The sequence below is a fragment of the Dipodomys spectabilis genome, unplaced genomic scaffold, assembly GCF_019054845.1.
Source record: "Dipodomys spectabilis isolate Male_0828 unplaced genomic scaffold, ASM1905484v1 ptg000006l, whole genome shotgun sequence".
Taxonomy (NCBI): Eukaryota; Metazoa; Chordata; class Mammalia; order Rodentia; family Heteromyidae; genus Dipodomys; species Dipodomys spectabilis.
This window is the reverse complement of record NW_024870683.1, coordinates 7,728,512-7,742,799: the sequence shown is the minus strand read 5'-3', so window position 1 is coordinate 7,742,799 and position 14,288 is coordinate 7,728,512. Positions and strand designations below refer to the sequence as shown.

The 14,288-nt window shown below is 43.8% G+C and overlaps 1 protein-coding gene across 1 annotated transcript; it reads left to right on the top strand.

Moving 5' to 3' along the window:
- Positions 1-11,786: 11,786 nt before the first annotated feature.
- LOC122123641 (olfactory receptor 13J1-like) lies at positions 11,787-12,725 on the top strand. The gene has a single exon (XM_042698051.1). It carries the CDS (start codon positions 11,787-11,789, stop codon positions 12,723-12,725), a length of 939 nt encoding a protein of 312 aa, XP_042553985.1.
- Positions 12,726-14,288: the final 1,563 nt, after the last annotated feature.

Here is a 14,288-nt window from a genome sequence, read left to right as displayed (position 1 = left end):
GGGGCTTGAACTCAGGGTCTGGGTACTGTCCCAGAGCTTTTTTTTTTTTTTTAAATTCAAGGCTAGCACTCTACCTCTAGAACCACAGCTCCACTTCTGGCTTTTTGGTAGTTCATTGGAGATAAGAGTCTGACAGACTTTTCTGCCCAGGCTGGCCTTGAACTTGTAATCCTCAGATTTTAGCTCTCTTGAGTAGCTCGGATTACAGGATTAATAACCTTTTCAAAAATCATTCATTCACATGGAAATAACAGTATCGCTTTAAGTAAAATGCATGATTTAAATTCATTCTCATCTTTCATTTGACTTCCTTAACGCAGCCACTAGAACATTTTAAATTACATAGTCACTTTCATTTCTACTGGACATCTCTTACCTGATCTTGGACCATACCTTGTGCTGGGGAAAATACCTGGGACCATCAGGAACACCCAAGGGCTTGGCTACCAGCAGAAAAACTCCCTGATGATGAAAACTACCAGTAGCATGGATCAATTGGGCCAGTTTAATTGATGATCTGGGAGGCCATCCCAGAGCTCCAGTATGCCATATACCAGCATCAGGCACTGAAATGCCACAGCAACAGAGCACTCTGTACCAGTCTCAAGGATTGGAGCTATTTGATCTGGGGAATGTGAACAGGTGTCTATTAATACTCAGTGCAATGGACCTGGCCATCCTCAAACTCAGCAGAGGAGCACATAAGGTGAGCGATCTCAGAGGAAAGAGAAACATCACTGCTAGTTTGCAGAAGGGCTTTCTACCTCCAAAAGAACTTAGACGTGGAACTGTGGCTCAACTGGTAGAGCGCCAGCCTTGGGTGAAAAAGCAAAGGTACAGTGTCCAGGCCCTAAATTTAAGCCCAGTACTAGCATAACAACAACAACAACTTGTCAATGAAGAGAGAGATGGAACAGGAGGTAAAGGACAAAACTATGTCTGAGAAGGTTTTAGAGTAAATGTTTGGGAAGATTGAGTTTTATATTCTCAGGGAGTAAGTAAGAGAGAAGATCGTGACTCACAGAAGGAGGTCTCTGAAGAAGAGAGAAGGATTAAGGCTAAGGATAGAGGAGAGAGGAAGTGTTTTGAAACTGACTCTGTCTCAGTACTTGATGTCATAAGCCTCCTGGTCACTAGGACTTTGAAGTGACTCCCCTTAGGCCTCATTCCTCTCTGGTCGTGCCTACATTAAAAAAAGTTAACTGTGTGCTATATACTAAAAATGTCTAAAATGTAAGATTACAAAAATGTTGAAAGCAAAAGAATACAAAAGATCTGTAAGCCAAATACTAAATAATAAACAAAGTGAATATTAAGCAAAAAGCATTACTAAAAATAAAGAGAAAGACAAAGGATAGAAGATGAGATTACTAGAATCAGAAGGAAAGAACTAATTTTATAAAACTCAAAAGGATTATAAAGGAATAGTGTAACAGTTATATGCCTGTCATGCCGAAGAATGAAATTCTACAATTTGCAGCAACATGGGTCATTTTCATTGTCAAAATAGTTTATGTACATGTGTGAAAATGGAACAATGAAACTTGTTGATTTTGATTTAGAAAGAGGAGTAATGTCCAATCATGCTCAATGAAGTAAGCTTTGCTGGCGAGTTTTAGTAATTGTTACCAAATATTTAAAATTAATACCAATTCTTAAAAAAAAAAAGAAAGTACAAGAACACTCAGTGGAAAAGAATAATCTTTTCAACAAACTGGGATAACTGGATACGTGCTTGCAAAGTACAAAGTTGGAGCTTTCTTTCACATCAAACACAAAAATAGATCAAAGGCCTAAATTTTAGAGCTAAAACTATAAAATTCTGAGAATAAAACATACGCATAAATCTTTGTGACCTTGGATTTGGCAATGGAGTCTTAACTGTGACCCAAATGCACAACCAAAGAAAAACTGAGTTGTACTTCATCACAAAACTAAAGTTTTATCCTTCAAGGATGTGCTTTAAAAGTGAAAAGACAACTACAGAATGGAAGGAAATATTTGCAAATAACATATCTGATCAGGGATTTATATTTAGGATAGAGAACTCTTACAACACATTAGCAAAAAGACAACTCAAAAATGGGCAAAGATTTGAATAAACATTTTATTTCAAAGATATAGAATTATAGGAAGCAAGGTAAAGTATATCAAATGGAATAAGGATTAGAAAAATAAGAACTAAAATTGCATTATTTTTAAATGACATGCATTGTTAGAGGAAGAGTGTGAACAGGAAGTGAATGAGGAAAAGGGTAGGGGAGGGATGGCCATTGCCAGCCAGGTGGTGGGAACGCACTAGATAATAGTAAAAATGGAGGAAAAGAGGCAGATTTAGCACATGATTGGCTGGTGGGGCTAGTAAGACTTGCCAATGGAGCAGCTAGATTGGGGAGAGAGAGAGAGAGAGAGAGAGAGAAAGAGAGAGAGATTCATTTAAGTACTAGGAGTATGGCTGATAAAGTACCCTGAGGTAGAAAAGTGGAAGATTAGGGAGAGCCCATAGTTCAGTTCTAGCTAAGTTAAATTTCAAGCCCATGAGATATCTAAGTAGAGATCTGATTAAAAGCCTGGAGTTGATATGATCATTGATTTTCTTCTGGAGCGAGAAATACAGACAGTGACAGCGACAGAGACAGGGAAGCTGGTTCACAACTGTAATCCCAGCATTTGGGAGATTACAGCAGGAAGAATGTGAGTTCAAGGCCAGGTATAAAGCCAGACCCTATTTTAAGCTAGAAGAAGGAGGAGGAAAAGGTGAAGAATAGGAGGAAGAGGAGGAGGAGGAGGAGGAGGAGGAGGAAATGCCAGGCACAGGTGGCTCATGCCTAATCCCATCTACTCAGGAGGCTGAGCTCTGAGGATGGCAGTTCAAAGTCAGCTCAAGCAGAAAAGTCCCCATGAAACTCTTATCTCCAATTAACTACTCAAAAACCAGAAGTAGAGCTGTGGCTCAAAGTGGTAGAATGCTAGTCTTGAGCAAAAGGAGGTTAGTAACAGCACACAGGCCCAGAGTTCAAGCCCTACAACTGAAAGAAAAAAAAAAAAGCAAAGAGGAAAAAACAGTATCCTTGTCATTCTTTCTACTATTCTTATTACCTGAATTGGAAATGACAGGTTTATTATATCACCTGGAATATATTCTAGCAGGACATTTGGGAAATTCCTCAATTGGATCTTCTAGCTTGACAGATAATCTATACTTCAAATATGGCCATGCTTTCAGCTATTCTGCTAAGTGTTGTCTGTTGTTATTATTGTTGTGGTGGTGGTTGTTTAGTGTTGTTTTAGTTTGTCTTTCATGTTTCACAATCAACAGACTCTTTCATTGATTTTGATTTCTTATTAACTTAAAACTATTGCTTTAGGAATGAAAAATCTATTCTTGTTCCTCTAGTGGTATCAATTGCTTTTGTGGGGGAAGACTTCTGTTACTGTTTCTTGCCATGTTAATTTCTCTTTGTTGTGTTTGGTTCCTTTTTCTTTAGTAGTACTGATTGATTTTCCATAAGTGTGTGCTGCTTCTTACTGGAAGGTTCATCTTTCTACTCTAAGATTCTCATTGGGGGCTGGGAAGGTGGCTCAGTGGTTGAGTGCTTGCCTTGTATGCATGAGACCCTGGGTTCAATTCCTCAGCACCACATAAACAGAAAAAGCTGGAAGTGGTGCTGTGGCTCAAGTGGTAGAGCGCTAGCCCTGAGCTAAAGAGCTGGGGGACAATGCCCAGGCCCAGAGTTCAAGCCCCATGACTGACCAAAAAAAAAAAAAAAAGTTTACCATTGGCTTAGCTTGTCTGTGCCTGTGGTATCCAGAGACTGGCTCTGAGAATGATGAGGAACTGGAGGCATTTATGGGGGAGTCAACTGTGGTCCACATTTGTCCAGATATTTCTCTGGACCATAGAAGGCATTGATGATGACTAACTCCATTTAAGGACAGATGTCTCTGGTACCCACTGCTTCTACCTGCCCACTTGCTGTGAATTAGATGATAATCTGTTAGCCTGACAGTAACCATGGATCCTTCCTGTCCCTTGGAACTGCTGCCCTGAGCTGAGGACACCTCCAGAATGATTCCCCACTCTACAGCAATCTCCTGCCTTTGTTTAGCTCTAGTTTCTCCCAACAATCCAATCTCATCATCTGCTTACCATTTTTCAGGAATTCGTCAACATTTCTAGCTGGTAGGTGGTACTTTCTCTTATCTTTCAGTCTTGTTAAGAATCTATACAAGTTCTATCTTTTATAGCTTTTCAGAAAGATCTCCTAATAACCATGTAGTCTCCAAACAACCATGGAACCTCCAACCTAAGCTGGTGCCAGGATCTTACTTTCTGGAACAAAGTTAGGATACAGTTTTCTCATTTGAAAGTTTGCTAATATAAAAAGCCATTGAGATTCATAAATGTGGAACTATATTTGAGGGCTTACTTTCATTATAGCAATATAAGGTGAGGCTGGGGTTAATGATAAGCACTTGTCTAGAATGTCCCAGGCCCTGGTTCAATACCAAGAACCTTGTCCCCCAACCCCCCCAAAAAAAGAAAAGAAAACATAACATTGTACTTTTTATTTTTTTGGTCAGTCATGAGACTTGAACTCTGGGCCTGGGCGCTGTCCCTCACCTCTTCAGCTCAAGGCTAGTGCTCTACCACTTGAGCTACAGCACCACTTCTGGTTTTCTGGTGGTTTATTGGAGGTAAGAGTCTCATGGACTTTCCTGCCTGGGCTGGCTTTGAACCGCAATCCTCAGATCTCAGCCTCCTGAGTAGCTAGGATTACAGGCATAAGCCACAGGCACTCGGCATAAACAATTTTTATGTCTACTAGAGTTCTAGATCTATGTTCCTGCTGTTGTAGTGATCTGTCAAAAGCAGAGGCCTGGAGTGGAGGACTTCCCAGCCGTTCCATCTCCAAAGGTCATGGAGAGTGGATCAGTGGCCACCAGGGGGAGCCGGGGAGCTGGTCAGCTCACGTACAATCAATCCTGCACTGCTGGCACGAATAAAACAAAAAGAGGAAGCCGTTCATCCCAGAAATACAAAGAGATTTCAACATTAGGAAAAATATAGATGTTGATGTAAATCATTTTGTTAACATATTAGAAGGAAATGAGACATCAGGAGGCAGTAAAAAAATTAGGTTAATGAAAGACAATGTTCTTGAATAAGAAAATTTGATTTTATAGACACCAAATCTGTCCCCAATTAGCCAGTTGATTAAAGGCAAAAAATAAATACATAAAATAAAATCCCAGAAGTTTTGTGAAGTATGACAAGTGGTTGCAAAATTTATCTGGAAAAGACAACAGCAAGAATAGCCAAGACACTGTTGAAAAAGGCTGATAAGACAGGATTTGGATGACAAGATAGCTATATAAAGCTATATAAATCACTGAAGTAATTATAGTAATTAAAACAGTGTGGGAGATAGCATGAGACAGTAACATTTCTCTAGGACATAGCAGAGACAGAGTCCAAAAGGGATTTATAAATGTTTGTGAAAATAAAGTTTTTGAGACAAGTTCTCAATATTTAGCCCAGCTCTGCAATTACAGGCATACATTAGAACACCTGCCACAAAAATGGCATCTGAAATCATGGAGACAAAGGTAGTCTTTATAATAAATTCCAGTTAAGAGTCAAATTTTAAAAACAAGATTTTAAAGGTATCAGGAGAAAAGAAGATATTTAAAACCTTTGGGTCAGGAAACAAGAAAGAAACAATTGAACTTTTTTTTTTTTTTTTTTTGGTCCGGTTGTGGGGCCTGAACTCTGGGCCTGGGTGCTGTCCCTCAGCTCTTCAGCTCAAGGCTAGCACTCTACCACTTGAGCCACAGCGCCACTTCCGGCTTTTTTCTTTTTGCTTATGTGGTGCTGAGGAATTGAACCCAAGGCCTCATGCATGCAAGGCAAGCGCTCTGAGCTACCTTCCCAGCCCCCAACAATTGAACTTTTATGTAATAATATCATTAAAAGCAGGAAATATGAGTGACATAAAATGTTGCTACACATATAATAGACAAAAGAACACTATGCAGAATAAAGAGTTCCTAGAAATCAATAGTTCTAAAATTAGAAAACTATGAAAGACAATTAACAAAAGGAAATTTTCACAGCAAAAAAAAAAAAAAGAGAAATTCAAGGCCAGCTGGGTTACATGAGACCCTTTCTAAAAAAAAAAAAAAAAAGTGAAAAATATCCAAATGTCTATCATCTGATATATTTTTTTAATGTGGTAGATCTACACAATGGAATATTACTTAGCAGCGAATAAATGGACAAAGGACACATACTCTTAAGATTCTATTTATAAAAACAAATGTCCACATAAAGCAATTGAAGAGAGATAGAAAGTAGATTAGTGGTTTCCTAGGACTGGAAGAACTTTGAGGGGCAAAGGGGGATGCCTGGAGTTTATTTTAGAAGTAATAAAAGTGTTCTAACATTGATTGTGGTGATAGTTACACAACTCTCAGTGTACTAAAATGTATTGAATGATACACTTTATTTATTATTTATTTATTTCATTTTAGGGGGTATTAGATGTTTCCTGCACAGGTAACAAGAAATGTTTCTCTGTTCTCCTTTTTCTTTATTTTAACTTGTTATGCTTACAATAAATCTTTGCCAAATCTTAAGGGGAAAAATGCAGGTGATCTATAGTTGTAGAAAGTGGATCAGTGGTTTCCTGATTGGGGAAGGAGGAAAGGGTTATCAAGGAGCATGAGAAAAATTGGTGTGTGGTGGGGGGGGAGAATGATGGATAAATTTACTACCTTGGCTGTAGTGCCATAACTGCAGACACATTAAAAGTCATCAAACTATTAACTGAACTAGGTGCAGTTGGACATCAATTATCCTTTGATAAAGCTGTAGCCAATAAGCATACTAAAAATGCGATACACACTATACACACTGTCACAAAAATCTATTTCTGTTAGATATACCTCAGATGTTGGGGTGTCACATCGGATAAGAACACTAAGGTAAAAGGAACTTGGCAAGGCAAAGGGTATGATACCAGCCAAAAATCTGGCAAGCAAGTAAGCAGAGGCCCAGAACAGAGAAGCTGTTCTCATTAGCTTAGCTGAGCTCAGGTTCACAAAATGTGAAGGGATGTGGCTTGTTAATTAAGTAAATAGGATGTAACTAAAATGTCAAGGAGCTGGATTTCTTAATTAAAATGTTGCAGGAAAAGAACAACTAACATGTAAAAGTTTGTAACTAAAATATAATCAACAAAGGCCAAGCTACCTAGCCAGAGCAGGAAAACAATCCTCACAAGATTGACAGAAAGGAAACAACCTACTTTGATAGAAATGACAGCTTTTCTCACAATAGACACACACAGTGTGTGTATGTGTGACCAGAAGAGTATCTATAGATAAATATAGTCAAATTTGTAGTACTAGTCACATTTGAGGAAGGAGTGGGCTGGGACAGTTGCAGGGAAATGAGGAGGGAATGTCACTTTTGCCCTATCTGCGTCAGTATTACTTAGACTTCTCGCAAAAATGTTCTCTATGTATTACTTTTATAAATAAATAATAAAGCTATCTGGAGGCTCATGCCTGTAAACCTCGCTACTTAGGAGGCTGAGACCTGAGGATCTAGGTTCAAAACCAGCCTGGGCAAGAAAGTCCATGAGACTCTTATTTCCAATTAACTACCAAGAAGCCTGAAGTGGAGCCATGGTTCAATTGGTAGAGTGCTAACCCTGAGTGATAAATTTCAGGGACAATGTCCAGGCCCTGAGTTCAAGCTCCAATGCTGGCACACACACACACAAAATGAAAGTTGGCCAGGTACTGGTGGTTCACACTTGTAATCCGAGCTGCTCAGGAGGCTGAGATCTGAGCATCATGGTTCAAAGCCAGCCTGAGCAAAAAAGTCCATCAGACTTCTATCTCCAATAAATTACTCTGAAAAAGCCAGAAGTGGCTCTGTGGTTCAAGTGGTAGAGCACTAGCCTTGAGCAAAAAGAGGCTCAAGGACAGAACCCAGGCCCTGAGTTCAAGCCCTAGGACCAACAACAACAAAAAAGCTAATAAAGGGGCTGGAAAGGTGGCTCAGTGGTAGAGTGCTTGCCTTGCATGCATGAGGCCCTGGGTTCAATTCCTCAGCACCACATAAGCAGAAAAAGGTGGAAGTGGTGCTGTGGCTCAAGTGGTAGAGCACTAGCCTTGAGCTGATGAGCTGAGGGACAGCGCCCACATCCAGAATTCAAGCCCCACGGACGACAAAAAAAAAAAAGCTAATAAAATTACTTGTGATTTAAAAATTGTTAAATAAAACTCTAACAACAATACTTAATCCAAAAATTTGATTTCTTTTGGCAGTGCTGAAGATAAGCCCAGGTCCTTGTGCCTGCTAGGCAAGTACTCTAGCATTAGCTATGCCCTCCAGGCCTAAGAACTGCTTTAATGATGTCCCTAAGGCTACAGAGCTTTGGATTCTGAAGACTAGCAGGAACCTCAAGGAGGAAGCAGCAGTATGGATATTCTGAGCAATGGGAAGAGGGATCCAGGGGAAACACGAGGCAAGCCAGTCAATGACCAAGGAAAACCATGGGAGGTATGGTCCAAAGGTGGACAAATCAGAGTCAGCAAACAAGGACTAAGTTTCACCAAGTGATGCAGAGCTGGCTTTGACCCCCTTTAGAGACACCCATCTTCTGTTAGCACAACAAAGATTGGCCAGATTGGCCTGCTCTGATACTCTAGGATTTTGTCATCTTCTTTCATAAGATCCTACAAGAACTGAGCTATGACCACTCACTTCCCACCTGGAAAGCAACTCTACCTGTCCACTCATTTGTTTATTTTTAAATATAATCATTGAAAAATGGCCTATGCATTCATTTAACTGACTGTCTACCACTTACGTATTCATTCCACAAACATTACTGGGCCAGCTCCGCTTGGAGACTAGCCTGAGAAGTTGGTTCTCTGGCCCTGAGCTTCTTTCTCCAACTTTTCCATGCCAATTAAAATGTCTAAATAGACTGTGTAATTGGGTCTTTGGGACATCATCCCTGAAGCACCCACAAAGTTTCTAAACTGAGTGTGGTTCCTTTTCTTGTTCTAAATGACCTTAGGGATTTTGTACTCTCTGGGTACACAGGGAACTTTGAAAAGTTCCCTCTCCTTTGCTGTCCGCTTCCCCTGACACTGGAGGCATTGGCTAGGATGATGTAGACACTGCGGAGGCTCGGGACTCCTTGCTGTCCCACGTAAATTGCTACAGACTCTCCTCAGCCTGAGTGTGCTACTATATTTCCAAGTTCTACCCAATCCAATACATTGGAATGATTCAGCTGAAGTCTACAAGCTACACTTAATTCGATCATGTTTCAAAGACTTCATGAATCCACAGAAGTCTAGGACTCTTTTCCTAGTTTGGAAAGCAAGGCTGGAGACCAGATGTCCTACTTCACAGGATTCCTTGCATAGAGGAGGCGGCCCAGGGCTGCTCTGGGCCTGTGTCCCCCTAGCTCCACCCAGAGTAGGTCCTCAAACCCTCTGAGGCATCATCCAGGAAGCCAGAGATAAGGATCAAAAGAGCCTGAATGTAGTAAGAACTGGGGATGAAATTTACTGAGCTACATTAGGTAAGTCCCTGCCTCTGTCTGGGCCTCAGTTTCCCTATATATAACAAGACAGTGGTTCCCCCCGATCTGTCAGACACCTCCCACTTCTCCCAGGGTGTCATCTAGGCCAGAAACAGCCCATGTTTAGCAGCTGCCCATTCAAATTACCATAGTCCCTGGAAGTTACAGTTAAGATAGAAGAAGTTGCCGGGCGCTGGTGGCTCACGCCTGTAATCCTAGCTACTCAGGAGGCTGAGATCTGAGGATCGAGGTTCAAAGCCAGCCCGGGCAGGAGAGACCAACTCAAGTGGCTGTGGCTTCATTCACTGGGACTGCAAGGAAAGGGTTGTGACACTGCCTACCAGTGTCTGACTCTGTTAGCACTGTTAGAAGGGATACCCTCACCCAGAAACCCACCCTCCAAGTTTCCCTGCTGAGTCATGGAGGGAGCTTACAGTTTCCATGCCCCCTGAACCCCGTGGTGTCCCTAAACACAGTCAACTTGAGGCCAGAACTTCATCTGAGGGCCCAGGATAAGGGTTAGAGGTCAGAAGTCTCCTTGCTGCAAAAATGGCCCTTGAGTCTCAGGTGTAGGGCTGGGGTGGGGCTTAGCTCTGAACCCTGCATTCACACTGAGAGGAAGGAATATCCACAGAGGCCAGCCAGCCTGAACATGGGAGGGATGGTAGAGGCCCTCTGTGATCCTTTAAGTAGTCTGTAAGCAAAAGGAAGAGATGAGAAGTTTTGATACATACAGGAGGGCTTCCTGGCACTAGGGATGTGCAGACAGGAGCAGAATGGGGCTGGATATGAAACGGTGAAGAGGATTTCTGCCTGGAAAAGGTTGGTATTCAATGGCCAATGGTCATCCCTATCCTCACTTGTTCCCCTAGCACAATGCCTGGCATATAGGAGATCCTTAATCACTTCTTCATTTTGGAATACAAGGAAAGGAGGAGGAGGGAATAAAAGAAGGAAATGGGCTGGAGTGAGTAGCTGAGTGGTGCTCGGCGCAGGTCCAAGCTCTGGCACTGTGTCTGTCCCACAGGATCACTGGCACTGCTGCAGGTACCCAGAAACCTTGAAGAGTGGTTGGCTTCTGGTCCTCCAATGGTGAGAGGATTGTGGAAAGACAGAAGGATGTCTCTAGAACAGTTTGGTTTGGGTCTTGATGGAAGCTTGGGTTGGGTGTCAGAATACGGGGAGCAAAGGATTGAGACTCCCCTCCCAGAGACCTACCATCGAACCTCTGTTTTCCCACCTTCACCTTGGAATACCCAACAAATGACCTCTCAGAGCATGTTCCATGCTAATGCCATCAGCATTCATGCAGCCAAAGCAGCCCTGGCTCTGAGCTTGCAGCTTGGTCACCAGGTCTGAGAGTTTCTAGCTAGAAAGCCTCCAGTGAAGGTAGATTCTGGAGATTCAACCTACATACTAAGTCTGATGAAGCAGGCCCTATGGGGGCAGAGGGTCTTACCACTCACAGGCTTAGAGTTCAGCAACCTCTCTGACACAAGGCACAGTGTATGCTTTGTACACAGACACCAGAGCTAGCCGGAAGAGACTTCCACAGCTGAGGGGTAAAGAACATTCTAGATAGAAGAAATAGTCTAAGCCAATGACTCAGAGTTTGCCTCAAGCCAGGATGATCAGAGACTTCTAGCTCAAGAGTCCTCAGTGTGTGGTACCTGGGCTCCCAGCAGCAGCAGCAGCAGCAGCCAGACCTGAGTTGAAAACTTGGGGTGGAACAATCTGTATTTTCAACAGGCATCACTGGTGTGTGTTCAAGTTAGAAGCCCTCTGGTCCTGCCCATCGGTTCCCAGACTAGGTTCATAGACCACTTATCTGCAGTCAATGAAAGAGGGACCCAGATCTGGGGAGGTTTGATCTATTTTGCTTTTAGAGAATCACAAGTCACATTAGCCTCCTAAAGGCCCTGAGAAGTCCTATAGTAAATGCCCTCATTCATGTAAAGACCTTTATTTTGTACTTGTTCAGTATTGCCTCCAAAGTGATTTTTCAAATTGTCTATTCACACCTCTCTTCACAATCTCTCAGGAAAATGCTAACCTAAATCAGTCTTCCTTCTTTGCATGTATAAACAATGGCCAAAGGAGAGAAAAAGGATTTGTCCCCCAAATCGCATCTTCTCTCCTTCCATTCCAGAGGCATTCCCCTCCAGAGTCTGCAGCATGGAGCCCATCAACAAGACAGGAGTCTCTGAGTTCTTCCTGAAAGGATTTTCTGGCTACCCAGTCCTGGAGCATCTACTCTTTCCTCTGTGCTCAGGCATGTACCTAGTGACCCTGCTGGGGAACACAGCCATCGTGGTGGTAAGCATGCTAGACACCCGCCTGCACACACCCATGTACTTCTTCCTGGGCAATCTCTCCATCCTGGACATCTGCTACACGTCCTCCTTTGTGCCCCTGATGCTGGCCCACCTTCTGTCATCCAGGAAGACCATCTCCTTCATTGCCTGTGCCATCCAGATGTGTCTGAGCCTAGCCACAGGCTCCACAGAGTGCCTGCTGCTTGCCATCATGGCCTACGACCGCTACCTGGCCATTTGCCAGCCACTCAGGTATCCTGTACTCATGAACCACCGGCTCTGCTTATTGCTAGCAGGAACTGCCTGGACGCTCTGCCTCCTCAAGTCTGTGACGGAGACCATCATTGCCATGAGATTGCCCTTCTGCAGTCACCACATTGTCAGACACTTCACCTGTGAGATCCTGGCAGTGTTGAAGCTGGCCTGTGGTGACACATCCATCAGGGAGGCCTTCCTGTTGGTAGGCTCCATCCTGCTGCTGCCTGTGCCCCTGGCCCTCATCTGCTTGTCCTATGCGCTGATCCTGGCCACTATCTTGAGGGTTCCCTCTGCTGCTGGGCGCCGCAAAGCCTTCTCCACCTGCTCAGCACATCTGGCGGTGGTGTTGCTTTTCTATGGCACTGTCATCTTCATGTATATGAAACCCAAGAGCAAGGAGGCCCACATCTCTGACGAGGTCTTCACAGTCCTCTATGCCATAGTGATACCCATGTTGAACCCCATCATCTATAGTCTGAGGAACAAGGAGGTAAAGGACGCGGCCAGGAGGGTATGGGACAGCAGACAAGCCTGTAGGTAAGGGGGCCAGGTCTTGGCAATAGGTAAGGCCATCAGATACCAATGAAGAGCAGGGCAGGGGCTAGATAATACCTTCATTCCTGAAAGGCAGCGCCAAATCCTAGCAATCTACTCACAAATTATGCTCTGCTTCTGCTCTGCCATGGTACAGGCCCACACCCCTCATCCGTCCCCGGGCCTTCACAGCAGCTTCCAGCCTGGTCTCAGGACTTAAGTCTTGCTCCTCTTCCCAGCCTCTTCCCCCATGAGGCATCCAGATGGCTGGTTTGGAAAAGCACATGTGATTGCATCACGCTTCTGACTGAAATCTGTAAATGGCTCCCTACTGCCCTTAGGACAAAGTAACTGTTCCTCAGCAGAGCTTTCAAGGCCTCACAGTTGGCTCTGTCTGCTAGCAACCCAACCTTCTGCCCCCCATCTCATAGCCACGTACCAAATGGGAGCCTCGCCCTTCCTGGCACTGCCTGGCTCTGAGCTCTCCTTGGATTTTACCCACAAGTCAGCAGCATCTCCCAGCACACAGTGCCTAGCTAGCCTTTCAGCACAGCCTCATGTCACCTTCAGCAAGAAGACTCTCTCTCTCTCTGTCTCTCTCTCTCTGTCTCTCTCTCTCTCTCTCTCTCTCTCTCACACACACACACACACACACAGAGCTTTCCTCATCTCTGTGACCCGTGTGTTCTGTATTTCTGATTTTACTCTTAGAATAAGAAACAGTTGCCGGGCACTGGTGGCTCACGCCTGTAACCCTAGCTACTCAAGAGGCTGAGATCTGTGGTTCAAAGCCAGCCCAGATAGGAAAGTCTGTGAGACTTTTTTTTTGGGGGGGGGTCTGGTCATGGGGCCTTGAACTCTGGGCCTGGGTGTTGTCCCTCAGCTCTTCAGCTCAAGGCTAGCACTCTACCACTTGAGCCACAGCGTCACTTCCGGCTTTTTCCTTTTTGCTTATGTGGTGCTGAGGAATCGAACCCAGGGCCTCAGGCATGCAAGGCAAGCGCTCTACCACTGAGCCACCTTCCCAGCCCCGTCTGTGAGACTCTTATCTCCAATTAACCTCCAGAAGACTGGAAGTGGTGCTGTGGCTCAAGTGGTAGAGAGCTAGCCTTGAACTGAAGAGCTGAGGGACAACGCCCAGGGCCAGAATTCAGGCCCCATGCCAAAAGAAAAAAGAAAAACAAGAAACACTCTAATCCAGTCCCACTGTGTCTAAATGTCCCTAGCCTAGCCCAGGCATTGCACAAGTTAACCAAATACATGCATGAGTGATCATGTATAGGGTGCATATGATGGAACCTAGAGTCCTGCAGGTGATAGGCAAAACCTGTCTCTAAGAGGTGACTATAAAGGCATCAAGAAGGACTAAAAATCCAAGATCTCCAGACTCATCTGGCCCTAAGACACAAACCATCCAGAACATCCAGAGTCTGGAGCACTTTCTTTCCTCCATCCCCCAACCCAGTAGATACAGAACTGCAGCTTCCAGTAGCTCCTGTCTGGAATCCTGGCTTTGGAAGAGCTTGTTCTGCCCCTCCTCACCCCAGCTCTAGGATCCTACTGCAACCAC

Excerpts from the sequence above, each read along its gene's own strand:
- LOC122123641 (XM_042698051.1), top strand. The coding sequence starts at position 11,787 with ATGGAGCCCATCAACAAGACAGGAGTCTCTGAGTTCTTCCTGAAAGGA.